The following is a 20240-nucleotide window of genomic DNA, read 5'->3' on the forward strand; positions in this document are numbered from 1 at the left end:
AGTTGTTTTAATGGGCTAATAAAAAGTCCCTATCAAAACTAATAAACATGCTGCCAACTCCTTGGGAGATGAAAATTATATTCATCATTATCCTCATCCTTTCTCCATCGAAGTTTTCCTTTCTTTCAATGAACACTCACTGTAATCCCTTTTTCTGGGAACACTAAAAATGACTCAGCAGTGTGGTGGCTGCAAGTTTTCATGCCAGCTGTTAGGGGCTTACGCCTGCTCTTCTGAGCTGCCATCATAACGAGGCGTCGGCACGATGCCTCCCTGATATAGCTGCAATCTTAGGTGAGAAGTTATAAGGGGGATTTGGGAGAGTGAGAGGCTGTCAAAGAGCAGCAGGCTAGGGTTAGGGGGGTAAACAAAAAGGCAAGGAGCACCATGTCCTTGTGAAAGCTCTTTCGAACCAATCTGGAAATATATGCATCCAAAATTCAAGCTAGCCCACAGACTATATAGATGGAATATTTGGTGCTGTATTGTGTTATAGTAAATTTATTGTGTCCACCCTATTTACACACAAAGCAGATTTCATTCACTGGTGAGGGTATCACGACTGAGGATAAGAGAAGCGCTCACCAAAGGCTCCGTTGTTGCAACAAAATATGAGTCATGGTTCAACACTTTGTGCCAAATTTTTCTAGTTGTCACATTTGTCACCCTCACATAATATTGCATGAGAAACGTCATGATACCATGATGAATATAGCCGCACGGGCTTGGGAAGACAGTCTGACTCTGCATCCGGAAGAGCTACTCTGTTATCTAAAGAGGAAGCCATACATCACGTCTATGCGGAAATGCTACCTGTTACTTGGACTGAATGCATCTGATGGGAGTATATCATCATCATAACTATTTTTTATGTGTTTCAGGCCATAAAACTGCAAAATTGCTCATATTTAAAAACCCAAAACACACACATACACACAAGCTTGTGAGTGAAAACACTGAAAAAAACGGCACTTTGGTCAGAAAAATAAAGGTTCAAGCAAAATAACAAATCACAAATTTTCGTTTTTGTTCAATTTCCAGCTTTATTGGAAATAGGGTTTGTAAATAAGTGTCGACTAAATAACAGGAACACATCTCTTAATCACGGAGCACTGTTCAATAGCAGCACAAACTGCTTCCTAAATGACCGCCCAGCTAAAGCAACACCTTGGTTAAACCTAACAGTTTGAAGCTGAACTTTATCACCTTTGCAAAGGGAGAATTTGTTTATTTATTGTTGTATTAGACAATAATAATTTTAGTTTGGCCGTCTGTTAAACCATATTGGCCATTTCTTCTCCAAAAGTATTTACATCCTCTATTCTGATAAAGCGTCCCACAATGTACTCACACAATAAGTTTTCACATATGTCTTTGCAAATTTTGACCCCTGAAAGTCTTTTTCTCTGGACATAAAAAGACAAAAAACTGTCTCCCCCATAAATTTGAATGATGATCAGCGGCCAAGTCCACACACACGAGCAAAGCTAGTTTTACTGCGGCTAATATTAGCTTTAGTATTAAACATCCCCCACTGTGTCTTTAAATTAGGCCCATTCGCATGCATGGCTGAGACGGGACACAGTGGAACTTTTTCACTTTCTCCTCTTCTTCCTCCTCTCCTTCTGCGGCTCATAAAAGATTGGGTCCTGTGTGTGATGTGGCAGAGGAGCGCAGTCAGAATGAACTGATTACGGATGCGTGCCTTCGAGTCATGGCACCGAGCAACATTCCTGCAGCACTTAAAAATAGTAACAGTCGGCTTTTTTCAGGTTTGTTTTTCTCATTGGATGACTTTGGGGCATCCTCTGTTGGTCTTTTTGGAGACTTGAGTTATAACCAGACACCCCCTCCCCCTTTCCTTTTCTTTCATTTTTTTTTTTTTTATTGAGAGTTTGTTTAATCTTGTGAAGAAAATTGGCTTAGCGTGGGAAAGGCAGAATTCTTTGGGGATAGGTTCTGTTGTTTTAGAGTTGTGCACATTGTTTTGTTGTTGTTTTTTTTTTCCATGTAGGAAGAAAAAGTTCCAGTTTGTGCCAAAACCTCATGAAATACAGATAAAAAGGAGCTGAGTGAGAGTGAGGCCACAACACCACGACAAAGATATGGACTGTCTAAGCAAAGAGCTTTACAAATGACGATCTCCAGGGGAAAAGGAGATGAGGTGGGGGGGGGGACTCAACATAAGGGAGGAAGGGAGTGGAAGAAGAGGAGGGAGAAAAAGAGGAGAAACAAATGTATGGGTATTGGAGGGGAAATAATGCGGAGCAGTGAGGAGGGAGGAGGGAGATGAGAGGGGAAACATTCCCCCTTGCCCACATTAAAGACATAAAAAAGAAAACAAACAGAAAAACATGTCTGACATAAAGAGGCTGGTTTCTGCGGCGACAGCACAATGGCTGCCTGTGGCTCTCGGGGCCCTCGCCGCCCCGTCTGGGGCCCGGCACCAGTGAAAGTCACCACATTTGCAGGGCCCATCAGTATCTGTGTGTGTGTGTGTGTGTGTGTGTGTGTGTGTGTGTGTCTGTGTGAAACATGGTTAATGTCATCACGGGCCCAGTGCTGTGGGAACGGCCATGAAAGGGACCCCACTCGGAAGCCACAAAAGCTCCTTTCTGCCTCTTCTCTTCGGCTTTTAGCCTCTTTATTTATCTTTGCATAGGGGAGCCGGATGAGGAGGGAGGACTCAGTCTCTCTCTCCCTGTGTTCTCTGTCTGTGTCTCTCGCTGTCTGACAGGCAACACGACCCATCACTGCAGCCCTCCTGTCGTCTTGACACCTCACATCACAGCGGCCACCATCTCGAGCGTATATACTGACTGTGGCTAGCCCCTTTTCTCCGGAGGTTTATTCACACCTCATATCAGCTCAATTCGCCCATAAAATCACAATGCAGCTCTTTGGAGTCACCCTTTAACAAGTAACCTGGAGCTTCCAGGGATGCCTCATATATTCAGGTTATCCTGAGTGAAATGTGGAGACGTCCAGACAGGCTGTGCCGCAGGTTCCAAGCATTCCTTATGTCTTTGAAGGGCAGAGAATTCCCTCATGGGTCCAGCCCGCCAGTGCCAAGCTACCTCAGTGCCAATTCCCATGCCAGTCCAATCCTGACCCCAGTGACCAAACACCCAGACACAGTCTGACTATTATAAAAGCCTCATAACAATATGGAATCAACTGATTTTCTGGTATGGTATTTTCAGTAGCACTTGCATACAGCAGGGCACCATGCAGGGCTCCATTGACCACAGTTGGCCTGTCACAAATGCTCCACGGGGGTTCTAGACACTGCTCAAGGCTACGTGATCACAGTTAAGCTTTTTGTTTTTGGTGGTGGTGCGTGCTGTTTAAAAGACATATCTTGCAATTTATTAATATCCACTCATGTCACAGAGCACGGCCACGATAACATTTATTTGGACTTTGCATCATTAGCCTTCCAGTTCTCTAACTCGAAGACATGACACTCTATCAAAGTCTCTATACACTCACATGTCTTTGCATCTTTCTTTTTTCTTGAAAAGCATTTAGCCAAATGGCAGTCTCTTTTTTTGTATTATATTATATACATACTGTATATACATATTTTTTTTATTGTGTTGCAACTTCTACTATATTATTCCTTTATTTGTATGTAATTGAAATTCAGTGAAAAACCACACACACATACACACACACACACACACATACACACAGTTTTAGGTTTTCACATAAAATTATCTTCTTCAAATACACCAAATCCAATGAAATCGTCATCATCGTCATAAAAGATGATACAAAAATAAAGCTCCTTTTCCTATTGACATTTTATGCATGTGCATATTTTTTTCTATATATAAGAAAAATAAAGATAGAAACAAGTCAAACTAGAGTTGTTGTTTTTTTCCATGTGTGATTTTAGATTGTGTTTATTTATAGTTTGTGATTGTATGTCTTGCCTTGTTCTCTAAATCCATTTAAATTGATGTGTTGTTGAAAGGTACTATATAAAAATACTTGCTACTGCCTCTGGGCCTTTTTACACCAGCACTGTTGGTAATTGTGCACTTTTGTGAGAAATCTAATTTACTGAAAACACAGTTTCTTTATACATTTTGTTCTTTGATAGTTCACAATAAGAGTTTAGCATTTTTCAGCTTCAATTGTTTTATTTCTCTTTTACTCCGGAGTGCCTATTTTACTAAATAATGTTGCGGAAAGGTTGGTTTTTCTGTCGTGTTGCGTTGAAAAATGCAGCACAAATAATCCATCCGCGCAGTGAGACATGTCTGATCAGTTATTCAGTTCAACATGAATGCAGAGACAAAGTCATAAACAAAAGATCCTGCTGAGCTGGTTCCATCTCACAGACTTTCAAACAATAGCAAGAGTCATGCATCAGAAACAATAATTGCAGCTGAGTGTTTGTGCCTTATAAATTGTGGGCATGTACTGTCCACATTCGCGTGATGGGGGTTGCGTGTGTGTGTCTGTATGTGTGTGTGTGTGTGTGTGTGTGTGTGTGTGTGTGTGTGCTTGCATGAATCAGTTTATGGCCATGTGTGAATGTCCCTGAGCATTCACACGTTCATATTTGAGTTGCTCATGTGTGCGTGCGTGTGCAAATTGTAAAAGTATGCGCTTGTTAATTTCAATAAGGGACTTTGCCTTGTTGTGGTTTAGAGGGATGGGAGGGAGAGGACTTGAAGTGGCCGACCAGGATCGCCAGAAATCTCCCAGAATTCCATCTTACCATCAGTGCCAGCTCTCTCTCTCTCTCTCTCTCTCTCTGGCTCTCATGTTTCCCTCCACCACCCTTACTTCACACATCCCCACCATAAAACCATGTTCATAATGAATTTATTTATTCATTCATTCATCTTCTTAATTACTTTCCACTTTGTGCATGTTTTTCATGCATCTTGCCTCATCCTAGAACAACTGGGAGGTGTGGTTGGCCTAAAACAATGAGTGAAACCAGAGTGATTTCTTTAAAGAAAAAAAAAAAACTGGTGATACAGAGAAGAAAGTTAATCTTTGAAGTGAACGGTCAGAGAAGAGACTGCAGCCTGACTTCATAGATGTCTCTTTTTCTTCCAGGCTCTTTCTTCTCAGTTTTTTGATGCTGAAATGAGATCCAGATCTGAATTAGGGAATGATTGGTAATGAAAGGATATGTGGACAGGGGGTTTGTTTGGAGGGGAGGAGGTTGGGAGGGGGGAGTATGAGGGATTTCTCTTCTCTGTTAGTCCTGACTCAGACTCACCACATTATAAACCCCTCCAGTGATGGTCACACTGATTACTGACACTTGGGCATTAACAAACACACGCACATGCACATGGTTTAGGTTAGCTTATTGCTTAACATGTATGATATGACAAAATGCAGGCGGCAAGGATCACGTCCAGCTAATGTGAGATAAACAGAAAATATGCAGTATGTTGTGAAAAAGCTTCTTAAAAGACGAAATGACAAGAAACACTTGAAAGAAAGAAAATAAATACAACAGATTTTCTATACAAAGAGACTAAATAAGTACACCCAAGCATTGTAGTATGTTTAAACTAACACACCCTTCCAGTCTGCCAGGCAGGAAGAGACACACTCAGCTGGGCATTGTGTGGAACGGGGCATGCCACTTGGCCTCTCTCTGTCATTCACACACACACATGCACACACACTGCTGGGTCAGCCAGCCATCGCTCCTAACAACCGGCGCCTGGGTTTTGTGTTTCCATGGCAATCTGTACCAGCAATCTTCCCACGGTTGTAGCAGAACAAGCACCAAGTGTTGCGAGCAACCATGTGTTTGAGTGTCTCTACGAATGTTTCTGCGTGTGTGAGCACCATGAGAGCGCTATCTTGTCCTGTGAAGAGCCCAGATGTTCAGACACTCACTGGGCTGATTCGTCTCTTGACCCCTCAGCAGCCTATCTGCCCTCATTGCTGCAAACACACACAGACATACGGGACGGATTGAACATTTTTAAAAGTGAGTGAGTTCTTTTTGTAGTATAAATTGGTGATTCTCAACAAGCGTACTTGCAACACATAGATGGTGAATAAAAAGCTCCAAAAGGTCGCTTAAAGTAGTTAGCGAACAGTTAAAATAATTAGCTACAGGCAATACATGTAAATGTAACTAAAGTTAAATAAAGAGTCAAAATAATGAGCTAAATTCAATGCATAAATATTAAAAGTGAGTAATAGAAAACAAAAACAGTACTGGTTTCTAGTTACAAAATAGGAAAAATTAAATAAAGAGTTGAAATAGTTAAAATATTTAACTAGTTGGATGCAATACATAAAGTAGCTATTAAAAGTAAAATAAAGTTGAAATAATCAGAAATGATTAGTAAACAGCTGAAACAGTAATAGCTGAAATATAGCTAAAAGTAAAATAAGTAGTTGGAATGGCAGAAAAAAGTCATGCAAAGAAAAAATGAAACAGGTAGTAAAAATTAATGTAGGAACAGTTGAAATAGCATGAACTTAAAATGACCACAAAATCACGACTACATCTAATCAAAAAGTGTTTGTTTGTATGTTGTTTGTGTTTTAACATCTAGCTTTCTGTGCTAGAGAAGAGTCACTGATTTATTTTTTATTTTTTTACTCCAGTAGCGCTTCCGCTTTCCGCTCTCAAAAGTAGCTCACTAACTCTAATTCTACAAAGTCACCTGTGTGACTGCTGTGAGAGTCGAGCACGGCGTATCGTCACACACTCCATTGCAGATGATGGAGTGTTTTCACAGTTCATAATTCCCACAGTCCCCACCTCCCTCACCTCCCTCCCTCCTGCTGCCATTGTTCTACAAACCCGTATAATTAAAGGGGCAGAAAGAGAAAGAAAGGAGGATAGAGAGAAGGAAGGAAGGAGAGCAGGATGAGATTGGTGGCTAATTGACTGAGGATGACTGAGCAAAGGGGTGGAAAGATGGGGCCGGGTGGGGGGGGTTGGGGAGGGAGGCTGAGAAGCCAGCGAAGGGCAGATTAAAGGGAGGGAGGAGGGACAGGGAGAGGAGGCGGGGGAGCCAAAACTGGCAACCCTGCCCCAACTGCCAAAGTCCTATTTTGTCATTGGGTGGCTGTGACAGAGCGAGGGAGCCAAGAGAGAAATAACAGAGAGAGAGAGAGAGAGAGAAGGAGAGAGAGGGCGAGAGAGTGAGAGACTATGATTGGATGCCAGTGATAGAGTAAAAGAGTAAAGCAGCTTGGAAATTTTCTTAGTTGTCATGGGCCCTTGGGGGTCGATCAAGTGGCACCGCTGACTCACAGAGGAGAGGCCAGAAGACGCATGAAGAAATAACAACAACAAAAAGCAAACAAACACAGTTGACAAGACGTAACCAAGGACAACGAGACTTTGATAAGTAACAGAGCAAAAGAACCAGAGAGGAGACTGTCTTCACGGGTGTTGCCTCCACGCAGCAGCGACAAGAGCACCCAAACCCATCAGGCCATCGCTAATCCATCAGTCCGTCCAACCAGCGAGGAGAGGGCAGAGAAATGAAGAGACCGCACGACTACAGCTCCCCAGACTCGGACACGGACGAGTTCATTGACGTGGGACAAGAAGACGGCTATTGGTGAGCACCCGCCAGCCACACCTGGAGCTGCAACGCATGCCCTCCATTCACACATCAAAGCCAAATGACACGGTGCCCATCCATAATTAGTAGCTCAGATTTGCTTTAAATGTACTTGACAGGGTAAAAGTATTTTTTGACACATGCGACTGTGCAGACAGGATGAATGATTGCAGGAAAAGTTGCTCTTTTAAACTCTCAGAAGCTGCTGTGATTTATGAAGATTTCATGAAAAATGGATGATTCCTACCCTTTAAACGTTTCCTGCTTTAAAGTCATTTTTACATTTTTGTAACAACACATTGTTGAAGTTTTAACTCATCCTCCAACAAACTCCAACTGTCAGTTTAAACTTTAGGCCTCTGCCAGCCAAATTCCTACATTTACACATTCAGAAATACAGACTTGTTGCATCTGTGTCTGTTTGTGCATCAATCTCATGTTTGCTTCTTTTTGTTGTAAATGTCAGGAAGTGGACGGGTTTGTAAAACAAATTGTCTGCTTACTGTGCAGTGTTTTCAACCTGTGTAAGAGTCAGGTTAAATCTCTGCGAGGCCTGTCATGTCTGAAGCATGGACGCAGAGGCTGAAGTCCCAAGCGGAATAATCTGTCACTAAGTCGTTTGGACGTAAATGTATTTTACATATTAAGTGCTGTGAGTCAAAAATCACAGCTTATTCATTGAATTCAAATTTTTTAGGTCTTTTACAAATGCAAACATGCAATGAAGCAATATTACTTTTTAAATATTTCCTGTTTAGGAAATCCAGGGTGTTGCATGACAGACAGACTTAGCTGTCACATTCATCTGAATGCAGCAGTGCTTCAATGAAATTACTTTATTATAGTCTTATTCATCAGCACGTGAAATACAATCATTTTTGCAATATTTAAAGGATTTAACCCACTGCCTTTAATTTTTTTCTTTTCATCATGTTGTTATATTGATCAAATCACTTTTTACATAGATGTATTTATACACAGGGAATCTGAGTTTTGCAAATTTTGTTGTTTATTTATAAAACTATTCAAAGTACTTTCACGATTAATATGAAAACACATAGAAGGAGAGAGTTGGGAAATGCAAACTCCAAATGCATAATGCAATGTGCAAATTTTTTATAAAAACCCACAATCCCACGCTGTTCAAGAGTCGTCCGCTGCGCTTAACTCGTTTTAAGGTTGTGGAAAATATCTGATTAGCAGCACAGTGACTCTTAACACTCATTAATAGAATTCTTTGGCTGCCAGTACAGAAATGTGGATTAAAGGGGATATTCATTAGAGTGTATTAGCAACAGCGCGGATGCAGTTTACAAAAACACATTCACATCATTACTGGTTACATCACAGGCGCTCAGCAAGCCAGCAACACTAAAGACAGTTTGGATAAATCAAATTGCCATGTGACATGCAAATAGAAGACAGTGCTGCCTTTTCAAGTCGACCCCATCAAACATAAACCTAAACAAAAACACACAGTTAAATTGGCAGGCTTCATGTTAAAATCTAATAGAAACGCAATAAGTCTCTGATGGGGCAGTCTGAAGGGATCTCCAAGCTGTCAGGCTCTTTCGGGACTGTAAGATGAGAGTTCACAAACAAACACAGCCCATATTGAGTCACTGTACTTGCAGGAGCTTAGATCCCACGCTGCATGTTGGAGCCCCATGCGAGCGAAAGCATCGCCCCGAGGCTATATAATCATCCTTCTAAAAGTGCTTCGCTCGGATGGAAAGGAGAACAGCATGTCATTTCAGTGAAACTAATGTCCAGAAACGCATTGAAACAAAAACAATCCCATCTTCTTCATCTCCTGGGCACTTCTCTGTACGTTGTGTGCCCAAAAAACAAATTAAATTGAAGTTGAGTTGATGTGCCATCCTGCTTCTGTGTCACATTAAGGAAGGTAATGATAACAATATGCAGGAGAATCAAAGTGACCATGTTTTCTCTGTGCCACCCCCCTCCACCCTTACCCTCTTCTCCATGGTACAGCCCAGTTACTGGGTCCATGTCTCCTGGCAGCGCCTCACAGATTCTGGCCCGAAAGAAGAGAAGAGGGGTGAGTGGATTGTAGCTGTGGAGCTCAGTCTTTTTAGTCCTGTTGTGTTTGTGCTTGGTGTTAACGGGTCTCTCTGCTCTCCTAATTTTGCAGATCATAGAGAAGAGGCGCAGAGATCGCATCAACCACAGCCTGTCAGAGCTCCGGAGACTGGTGCCCAGTGCTTTTGAGAAACAGGTAGCTGCTCACGGATTCAAAAACAAATTAAAATGGGTTATAAGTGACCCAACTGAGCAAAAAAAAAAAAAAGTTTCACACAGTCTGATGCAGCTGATGTTCGTTGCCCTTTCAGGGTTCATCTAAGTTGGAGAAAGCGGAGATTCTGCAGATGACAGTGGACCACCTCAAACTGCTGCATGCCATGGGAGGAAAAGGTGAGTAGCACGGACGCCGAAGAAATGTTGCTGAAAAGATATTTTTAATTACTAACTTCATTCCGTTGCTGTTATTCAGCACATAACTGAACTCTTGTTCGCTGTCAGGGTACTTTGATGCAAGAGCACTAGCAGTCGACTACAGGACCCTGGGCTTCAGAGAGTGCGTTGGGGAAGTGGTGCGGTACCTCAGCTCCCTTGAGGGGGAGTCCCCGGACCCTATAGGAGCCCGCCTGGTCTCCCACCTCTCCCACTGTGCAAGCGAGCTAGACCCTCTCCTCCTACAGTCACCCCCAGCCTCCACGTTGGCCTTCCCTCCTTGGCCGTGGGCGTCCTTCCCTCAGATCGCGCCCACCTCACCGGCCTCCTCCTCACCTCCTTTCCCCAGCGGGCGAAGAGATCTGGCCCTCCTGGGGAGCTACTCGTCGCCTGCCTCCCTCCGCCTCGGGCCACTGGCTAGCTGCCAGCAGGGCGCACCACCACTGCTCGCGCCCACGGCCCTGGCTTCTGTCCACAGAGTGCCCTCCCTTGCTGCGTCCCCATCTCTAGCCCCCTCCAGACCAACCCAGCCGTCCCCTCACAGCGCCAGCAGGGCCTCGCCTCTTCCTCTTTCCACCCCTTCTTCCTCTTCTCCTTCCACCTCCTCTTCTTCCACTTCATCATCTTCTGCCCCGCCTCTAGTCTCTTTCAGGCCCTTCGCTCCTCTGGGGTCCCCCACAGCTCAGCGCAGGGCCTTGAGCGCATCAGCCAAGCCAGCCAATGGATGGGCGACTGAGATCGGCGCTTTCTGAGGGTCAACTCCATTTTGTTTTCCAAATGAACTCCGTACAGTGAACGTGGAGCACGTGTGTGCAACATGTAGCAAATATGATACCTTTGGAGAAAAAAAAGTATTGAACTTTTGATGATTGTCTCTGCTTTTGAGGGACTCTAAAAGCCATGTCAGACTATGGGTACAATTTTAGATAATCACAAACAATCATATATAATGGAAAAATGAAGGAATGTTAGAAAATCTGAATAAATTCTTGTTCATGATCTTGTTTGACAGATGCACACATACAAGGGTGTCCAACAGAGCCATATAAATATATATATAATAATGCTCAACAATGAGGTTGAGCTCTTGCTGATCTTTTAACTGTGACATTTGTTGTTTTTTTTTCCAAAACATTTATACATTTGATTACACTTTCCAGTTCTGATGAATGTTTGACAAAAACTTCTATAAAGACTACAGTGCCTTTAACTTTGTTCCTGTTTTTCACTGTTTTTTTTTTTTTTTCCCCAAATGCCAGCACGTAACTGCATCTTTAGTATCTGCTATCAATATAAATGGAAAAGGAGTGGTTGAAAACTACATGTTATCCACTTATCCATATTACCCATGTCTGCAAACACTGCTTGCATGTTCCCTAGCCGTAACCCCCCTTGGTATCCAAGCTGTCTCCAGTGATGGCTGATGGGAGCTGTGGTCTTGTGGCTGCAGAGGATAAACATGGTGGGAGTTGGTGATGTTTTTGGGATGCCGCGGCGAGGCAAACAGACCCATCGCTTCACCCTCTAATTGGCAGTCCCCTGTAATTAACTCTAACCTCATATCAGTCTATGTATCTTCCTCTCCTCTGCTGTCTCGCTGCCATTCTTTCTCTCCAATCTTGTGGTACACCAGCGGATATCTTCTCTCCCTGTTTGTCTGCGCCACTGTCTCCTCAACAATGGACAGACAGGAAAGACGAGGGTAAGAAAGAAGAATAGAGAGAAGATGGAGAGAGGGGAAAACAAAGAAAAACATCTGAAGGGCTGTGGTTGGGTGACTGATTGGGCGTAGACATTCAATAACAGGGAGAGAAGGAGACAGGACACAGGGTTAAGGGGACATGAGAGGGATTTTGAAGGTTTAAAAGGACAGGAAGAAAAATGGTGTGAATCACAGAGAGTCGGCCAGCATGTCGAGGGTGCACAAGAAACCCCTGAACAATGATGAATGACAGTTGCAAGGAGTTGTTTCTCAAGAAGATCAGCATAATTATGCCGTGCTGCACCAAAACGGCTCCGCTGGGATGAGAGAGCAGAGAAGAGCCTTGTGTGTGTTTACTGCCAGAGAACGCTTTGATCTACTTCAGGAGGCAATGTCTGTGGCCTGCGGTCCAAAAATGTGTGTGTTCCGCAAAGTGCATATTGTTTATTTGAGTGAGTGTGCTAGTGTGTGCTTTAGCCAATTTCATGTGTTTGCTGCCCTCTGTGTGTGTGTGTTTGTCTGTGCCTCGCTGAGTGTTTTGTTTATGTGGTGTTGAGTGCACACACATCGTGTGTGTGTGTGTGTGTATGTGTGTGTAATGTGAGTCTTCAGGGCTGGCGTCAGGACTGAACCGCGGTGGCGGCGTGGATCTCGTGCGAGGCCGGCCGGCGGTCCGACGGACGATATGGTGGTGGAATGTTTGCGGAGGGTGCATACGCACACACACACACACACACACACACATAGGCATGCAGACAACACACAAACACAGACACACACAAGCTGGCTGGCACTATTCTAGCCTCTGAGTAGAGGAGCCAGAGTCACCACCACAGCTTCCAGGAAGGACAACCACAGTCACACTGCACTGGGTTTCCCACGGGGGAGGGGAGGCCGGAGGGAGCAGAGAGGATGGAGGGAAGAGAATGGCGGAGAAAGAAGGAGGGAAGTGCTGTGTGTGTTTCTGAGGGTGTATGTAAGGCAAGGGTGGATGGAGCGAAGTTGTGGTTCAAGCTGAATCAGGAAAAGAGGAGGGATCAGTATGCCGGCAGAAGGAGAGAAGTGAGAGAAAAAAAACCCGTCTGAAATCAGGAAGTGAGGGGGCATTTCTCCCCTGCTGTGTAAATGATCACATCCACACATTAGTGCTGAATCTTGTTTGTCTCTACTCATAATTCTCCAAGAGGAAACCTGCACATCTGGCCGTTGGGATCCACAGTACAACACATCATTGTCTTCTGTGAATTACAATCAGTCGTTTTCTCCTTATCAGCCCACGCCATGGTACCTGTGAGACAGACACCACTCTGGCAGACACAGCAAGTTGAGGAAAGTCTTCCCACCAACCACAAATTATGTAGTAAATTGGTTTAAAATGGCTGTAAGCCGGTCAGTACGGTTGTGCAGCGGTTAGCACTGTTGCCTCAGCGCAAGATGGTTCTGGGTTCAAAGACATTTGCGCGTTCTCACCATGCCCGTGTGGGTGTCGCTGCGCCTACACTAGTTTCCACAGATATGCAAAGATATGCCACCAATAATGCTAAGTCTGAACATCTGGCTGTCTTCAAGAAGTGTAAGAAGGCGAGAGTTGGAAAAGGCTTCAGTTCAAAAGAAAATGTGGGAGGCAAATATAAAAGTAATTATAATGTGGGATATGCAAATGGTCAAGCTACAGCAATACCACGCTTCAACAGTAAAATGCACTTTGCAAGTTTCTCCTGCAAAGTGCATTTTAGAGGCAGTGTAATTGCATACAAAGTCAATTTCAAATACCAAGCAAGCTACAATATGCAACCCAAGCTATCATTAGCATGAGAAATGAATCCATTTCACTCCCTTGCAGACACAGTCAGCGTTTGAATCCCAAGTTTTCACCAGTATTTGTACAACTGGTACAAATATGCCGACCAGTAGTATAATCTTTGCAAATGACGTAAACACACCTTTACGTGATGTAATTCATTAGCTGGCACGGCTGGGTTCCTCAGTCTTTCCTATTTCATCCCAAGAAATTAGTTTACTAGACACAATCACTGGGATTTCTGCAGCTTTGATGTCTTTAAAAAGGAGAAATAAAACTACACAAAACCCAGTAATAGAAAAGCACACTAAAAGAAGCGTGTACCTGTACCACTTGTAACTTTTCAGAGTACAATAGCTTTTTGCACACTAACATTACACTGTTTTACCAGCTGAAAACACTTGTTAAAATACTACCAGATAACATAATTTCAAATTCACACATATTTTGAAATGATGTGTTTTTACTTTCCAACCACTTTCCTGCGCAATTTCCCACACAACACTGCAGTGGTTTCTCTCTTTGAAACAGGAAGAAAACAAGCAGTTGCACCAGTAATGAAAATCCTACCCAGCAATGCCCTCTGGTGATCTATGTCAGAAACTACAAGAGAGGCAGTTTTTTTTTTTTCTTATAATGAAACAATATTTAAAAAACACACAAATTATTATAAACTATAGGTGCATGTATTATGTGAATTGTGGTTTTATGATATTAAGTTTCAAATTTGCAAAGTATCAAAGTATCTCGGCATAAACCAAAAATATTTTAAAACTGTTGCACTGAGAATGAAGATTTATAGCAAAGGCAAGAGCTGTGGTGCAAAAAAATAAATCAAGAAAAGGGTTCAACATGAGGGAACGGGGGACTAATGAGAAGAAAGGGGTGTTTGACAATAAGAAGTGGAAGAAAATAGACTCATTTACACAGTTTGTTTGCTGCTGGACCATTTATTGGAGTAAAGAAAAACTGGATTATATGTTGGTTACATTTGTTTAAGTGTATTTGAATGTTTGTTGTTGAATTCAAACAATTCATTTATAGTGACAGTTCTTCAGGGAGAAGCCAGACACTAAATTGATCGCCTTGGAAACTCTGGGAGGAACAGGTAAGGTGATGACACGCTTAAGGAAGCAGCGACGCCTGGAACACAAATTCAGCATTTTCAGTACAAGCCACATTCGATATTTGCTTGTGCAGCTTCATCTATGTTAGAAAATATTTTGTGCCTGTTTGTGTCAGTATTGGATACCATACCTAGAACCAACGTCACTGTACTTTTCATTGTGATAGCTGAAATACTGGCAGTTGGGATCTGCAGTACAAGCTCTTTGACACCCATGAACGTCTTCTGCCGTAAAGTAGCGAATGTCATTAGATGGGAAGTTTATGTCTTCATAAATCTTCTTAACCCAGTCTACAGGAAGGAAAAGGATTAGAATTTTGTTAGTGGCTGAACTACACAATCTTAAAGGTGTCCTTTAAGGTGCCCACCACAAACTCCACAGTTTTCTGACTGGCCAGCTTGTGGGGCTTCACAAAAGCATAACCCAGACGAACAGACCACAAAAAGCACAGTAGGCTCCCTTTAGTAAAGATAAACAGAACTAATACATACTGTAGATACACTTTCATTTGTGTTGATATGTAATACATACTATTGTCAGGTTGACAGAAGCGTGCTGGTAACCCAGATGTAACTCCTGATGCAGCCCTGGGGACCATTTCATTAGGATTGTTCTTCAGGTAACATCTAAAATCATTACTGAAAACATAATGCAAAAGATAACTCAGTTCAGTAATGTCACAGCTTTACCCAAAGCTTTGTTTTTGTTTTGACTGAAGTCAAATTTGTGATTTCAACTTTCAAAAACACACTTTACCTGGTGTAAGAGAAGTAGGTACACAGAGGATGAGCAGAGCACAGTGTCTGACATTGTTCAGGTGAAACGGCGAGCAAACTCGTCACGTCATTTCCTGGGTAGTTAATGTTTGGAAAAAGCTTGCTTTTGCATTCTGCATAAGACAAGCAGCATGATGAGGAAGAAGTACAACCTGTAGGATGTTGCTACAGCTTTTGTTACTTTATATTTACACTTTTTTAAATGTGTGATCACCTGGTTTCAGGTACTGAGGTGTTTGATATCTTTGGGAGAATCCAGATACTATATCATTTACTACATCTATCTTTGGTATCACTGGTATTGTCCAGCTGAATTTCAGGTGACACTTATACCTGAACACAAGTGGAGAAATAGCATTATTATATAGAATTCTTTGACTTTGTTTTCTTTGTTGTTTACTGTTGATTCACCCATATTTACCTGATATTTTCAGACCCATAGATATCATTGGCAAAGGTAAAGAACTGACATCCAGGATCATTCGTGCAGACTCTCTGACACTCCTCATAGTTTGGCGTGAAGTGAGCTCGATAGTCCGCTCCTGTGAAGTCAGTGTTCCAGTACACCTTGGACAGACAGGGTTCTGGCAGACAGACGACCCAGATGAGAGTTAAGAAGAGTTGAAGCACGTATAAATAAATAAATTTACATTTTCAAAAAGATTTTACAATATGTTGCATGTAGGAATGGGTTGTGTGCCTACTTGGGTCTGGGTTGCAGGGTCTGAGTGAAAAGCCAGCAGTGGTACCCGGCTTTGGACCCTGATTAATGGGCTGTCCGGAGGGAGTGGACTTGAGGAAGCAGTAGAAGAGCCTGATGAAGAGAAAAGTCCTGAGCTCTACTGACAACAAACTAACTATTTCATAACAATCCTCTTATTCGGAAATGCTAAAATGCAACGACAAATTGTTGCATTTCAGGATTGTGATGTGCAGATTAATGACATCCAACATTATGCAGATGTTCTTACTTTGCCTGTTCTGTAAGACAGGCAGATCACGTTTATTCTAATTCCACTTGAAATTAGAATAAACATGATGGAAAAAACAATTATTAGCAATTTAAAAAGAAATTATTAACCAGACTCTCAACTATTGTTTACTTTATACCTGTTATCAATGGTGCTGTCAGGTCCAATAAAGGTGAAGAAGAGACAAGAAGAGTGCTGGGTGCACAAGTACTGACAATGCTCAACATCAGGAGAGTAGAGAGATATTATGTCTGATCCTGGGAAATCCCAGTTGTGCAGAAGCTGTGGTTTACAGTCTTAAAAAATGGAAACACAGAAACACAGACACATTTACCTGTACATATGCACACAATTTTCAACTGGTTCACTGTTTCAAAATCAACACTTCAATAAATAGCACTAAATAACACTGAGGCTACTACCTTGACTAAAACCGACACCACAGAGGTAGAGCAGGCCCAGTAGAATGAAGTGTGTTCCCATGTTTCTAGATTCTAGTGCAAGAGAAGATTCTTCAATAACAACAGCAGTCAGTGAAGTGGCTCTGAAGCGGCAGAAACAGCCTAAAAGACTGTCCTGCTGCTCCTACATTTATAATTCTGATGGATGTGCATGACTGACTGTTGACACAATCAGTCATTGGCTGATCAGTAACCATCGAGGACCTCACGTGAAATATATTCAAGCTTTTTTCTCATCAGCAGAGATGGAAGTAACGAATTACATTCCCTCTTGTTACTCCCGCAAAGTAGACTTTTTGTATACTTTTAAAACTGTATTATTTTAAAGTATTTTACTTTGCTACAGTCAAAATCATCACCCCTTTGCTAATTTAAATATGGTGGCCAAACTGTCAGAAAGACACCACCAACCATGATATTATTACCTTTTTGACTGTTTCAACAAAAATTAAGAAATTAGATCCTTGTAACAGTTGAATTTTCATGAGTTGAGAGGGCTGTATTGGATTGCATTTGATCGTTGTCTGCCCACAGTAATAACGTTCCCCACACAAACTCAAATGATCTGAATTAACTGAAAATGTTTGTACGTCTAAGTGATATACTGGTATCTATTGATGCTCCTCCAGTGTATTTTAACAGTTTATATAACATCTGTAGTCTAGACACAAAAGCACAGACACCAAATATTAGCAAATAAGGTAGGTGAACAGGTGAATGAGGGAACACACCCAGGTGGTACACGGAACTGATACTGTGATGGTGTCATTTTTGGAAAATTTACACAGTGTGATGTGAAGATCAAAATCCAACTTGTGTAAGTGGTGTGTATTTATGTGCAGAGAGAGCCCTTGTTGTTGTTGTAAGAGAAACGTGATCCAACCATGGCCAGTTTGTTAATAAGATGACACTTGAGATAGTGAGCGTCTGCAGTTACTGGTTCTCAAAGGATCAGTGTTATAAAATAGTGTAAGTACACGGAGATCAAATAACTAAATAGCGCTACAACAGCTTTTATTCAGCCATAAAGAGTGATGTTATGGCAAGATGACTTCAGCCATCTAAACTGTCTTAATACCTTCAAATACAAACATGGTAGTTAAAGTACATATTGCACACACAAGGATTAGAATAAATAACGTCGGTTGCCAGAAATTTGAGTGGTGAAGTGATAAGCGTTTCAGTTTATTGATGTCATTTTATGAACTTATTGCTGATGATTAATGAGCTGCTGTGCTTTGACCTTTACAGCCTTTGCTTGTCAGAGCGCAACTGTTAGAGAGTTTGTTTATTCACTGCTCTCAATTCCCTGGAAACACTTATTTAATGGGAATTATTCCATCATATTCCGAAAACGATAACAGGAAGAATTTCTGGAAGCATGAAGGGACTCACTATGAGAGAGAGATAACCTGAAGGATGTCTTTGACTGTGAAGACGTGTGTTAATTTTTTATATATTTTATATGGCTTTAGGGAGCCATTTTGTTAATATAAGACACTTTTTTAATTGTCTTAGATTGTCATCAACAATAATGTGTCATCAGACAATTTTATGAGAATGCTAGCCTTGTAGGCGACTTGTAGGACCTGTGAGGTACATTCAAGTCCTTCAGAACATTATGAAATATTGGAACTTATATAGATGATCCACTTTCATGATGAAGACAACACCGGTGACAGCAATGGTTAAACATCGGACTTCGATGACATCGCTGATGCAGAGACCTACGATCATATTACCTTTTCATAGTTGTCCCCTCAGTGGCTTCTGTTAAACAATAAACAGACTTCTGGATCGTACATTTTGAAATACATGCACTTAACTATTTCAGTTTTGTGGAGTGGAGTTTAGTGGAGTAGTTTTTAAGTCAGTGATGTGCATATCTACTGCCCATCCCAAAAAAAAAGGCACAAACTCTAATATTTCGTTGGTTCGTCTTTAGTTTTGATTAATTTGACCCTTCTGAAACAGATTAACATCTTTTCCACAGCCACAGGATGTTTCTTCTGACGTTTAAGAAATGAGAAGCTACTCACTGCATCAGTTAGGGCTCAATAACTTGTTTGACAGCTGAAACATAATCATCCATGCAGTATTATCCAATGGGAGGCTCTTATCTATTTACTTAGTTACATCCAGGTGGTGAATTTTCTTTTAGATGGGCAGTGTATATAACTTCTGTGTGTCAGATAATTTTTGACTTACTGACATTATACTTTTACTAAATGCTTCATTTGTCCCTTAACTACACAAACAACAAACTACAAATTCATTTTTTTAGATTGTGCTCATTGATATATATTGGTAGAGGGGTAGAGGTAATGGTCAAAGCTGGTCTTAGCAACTTATGGGCTTAGACACAAGACAATAATATTCATCATGTCCACATGATAAAATCTGCACAACTAAAAATGTAAATATTGAACAAGCAACACTAGACAGTAAATGTAAGCCTACCACATGGCGTGTATTATCAGTGATGTTAGAAAGGTTTTCTTTTTCCTGCTGTGTCAGTGATGATCCATAGTGTGTAGTGTACTGTAGAATCACACATAGAGTTACATATACAAAGAGTTAAATTAATATTGTTTTGATGTTGCCGTTCTAATCATTATTTAATTACTGTGATACTGTCATTATTATTGTGTTAATATAAAAACTATATTGTTGCTGTTTTAAACATTCACAAGAAGATAAGTAGAAATGTAAATACGAAAACAACTGTTCAACTCCTGAAAAATAGCCTTTGGAAATCAATACCATCGCTATTGTTAGGTTATCAAATCGAACTGTAGGAATCACTTGGAGATGCATGGAGGAACCCTGCCTTTATGAACTGCAAATGTAAATAAATATAATATATATGTATAATAGGTGTCTATTGAATTTTATCTGTCAACCGCATCGTTAAACTGATTCAAGTCTTTTTCTGCCACCTACTGGTGCAAACAGGTTTCTACAAAACCAGCATATCACAAACCCAGAATCAAATTGAATCAACATTTAATAGAGTTAAAAATTAAAAAAAAAATTGTATTGTGTTGAATGTAAACATATTTATTAAATGCAGTTATGCAAGACATGCACTGAAATAAAGGAAATGAAAAACAAAGCATGCTCATATCACTCTCCTAAAGTCTGCCTGTGTTTGTGTATCCATGCACGTCTTTCTTAAGAGGGGCAGTTTACAGAGCCAAGAGACAAAACTGGTTCTTTTGTTCAGGCTCTGCTGCAGCAGGTGGCTCCGCAGGATGAGGAATGAAGCAGAGTAGTGTTGCATCATCTGCTGATACGTCACCTAGATTTGATGTGCCAGATCTTATTACGATACTGCTCTGAAGAATAGCAGC

The 20240-nt window shown here is 41.5% G+C and overlaps 2 protein-coding genes across 2 annotated transcripts; one reads left to right on the forward strand and one right to left on the reverse strand.

Annotated features, from left to right (window-relative positions):
• The first annotated feature begins 7127 nt into the window (after positions 1-7127).
• On the forward strand, positions 7128-11259 carry heyl (hes related family bHLH transcription factor with YRPW motif like). The gene is made up of 5 exons (XM_026348855.2): positions 7128-7571; positions 9570-9636; positions 9730-9813; positions 9929-10010; positions 10119-11259. Exons 1-5 carry the CDS (start codon positions 7492-7494, stop codon positions 10799-10801), a joined length of 996 nt encoding a protein of 331 aa, XP_026204640.1. The 5' UTR covers positions 7128-7491; the 3' UTR covers positions 10802-11259.
• A 3240-nt stretch (positions 11260-14499) lies between these two features.
• On the reverse strand, positions 14500-17084 carry LOC113154092 (plasma kallikrein-like). Its single transcript, XM_026348100.1, has 10 exons — positions 17048-17084; positions 16849-16920; positions 16566-16722; positions 16160-16269; positions 15877-16039; positions 15670-15788; positions 15436-15568; positions 15211-15317; positions 14810-14969; positions 14500-14695 (listed from the first exon to the last, which is right to left on the reverse strand). The coding sequence occupies exons 1-10, from the start codon at positions 17082-17084 to the stop codon at positions 14587-14589; spliced, it is 1167 nt and encodes a 388-aa protein (XP_026203885.1). The 3' UTR covers positions 14500-14586.
• Positions 17085-20240: the final 3156 nt, after the last annotated feature.

This window comes from Anabas testudineus, chromosome 11 (genome assembly GCF_900324465.2).
Source record: "Anabas testudineus chromosome 11, fAnaTes1.2, whole genome shotgun sequence".
NCBI classification, from domain to species: domain Eukaryota; kingdom Metazoa; phylum Chordata; class Actinopteri; order Anabantiformes; family Anabantidae; genus Anabas; species Anabas testudineus.

Bases quoted from the DNA above. Each gene is read 5' to 3' on its own strand.
- heyl (XM_026348855.2), top strand. From the start codon at position 7,492: ATGAAGAGACCGCACGACTACAGCTCCCCAGACTCGGACACGGACGAG. The intron at 7,572-9,569 runs GTGAGCACCCGC...TCCATGGTACAG, and splicing joins GGACAAGAAGACGGCTATTG to CCCAGTTACTGGGTCCATGT. The intron at 9,814-9,928 runs GTAGCTGCTCAC...TTGCCCTTTCAG, and splicing joins CCAGTGCTTTTGAGAAACAG to GGTTCATCTAAGTTGGAGAA.
- LOC113154092 (XM_026348100.1), bottom strand. From the start codon at position 17,084: ATGGTTACTGATCAGCCAATGACTGATTGTGTCAACA. The intron at 15,569-15,669 runs GTGATCACACAT...TGTCTTATGCAG, and splicing joins ACCTCAGTACCTGAAACCAG to AATGCAAAAGCAAGCTTTTT. The intron at 15,318-15,435 runs GTAAAGTGTGTT...TTATGTTTTCAG, and splicing joins ACCTACTTCTCTTACACCAG to TAATGATTTTAGATGTTACC.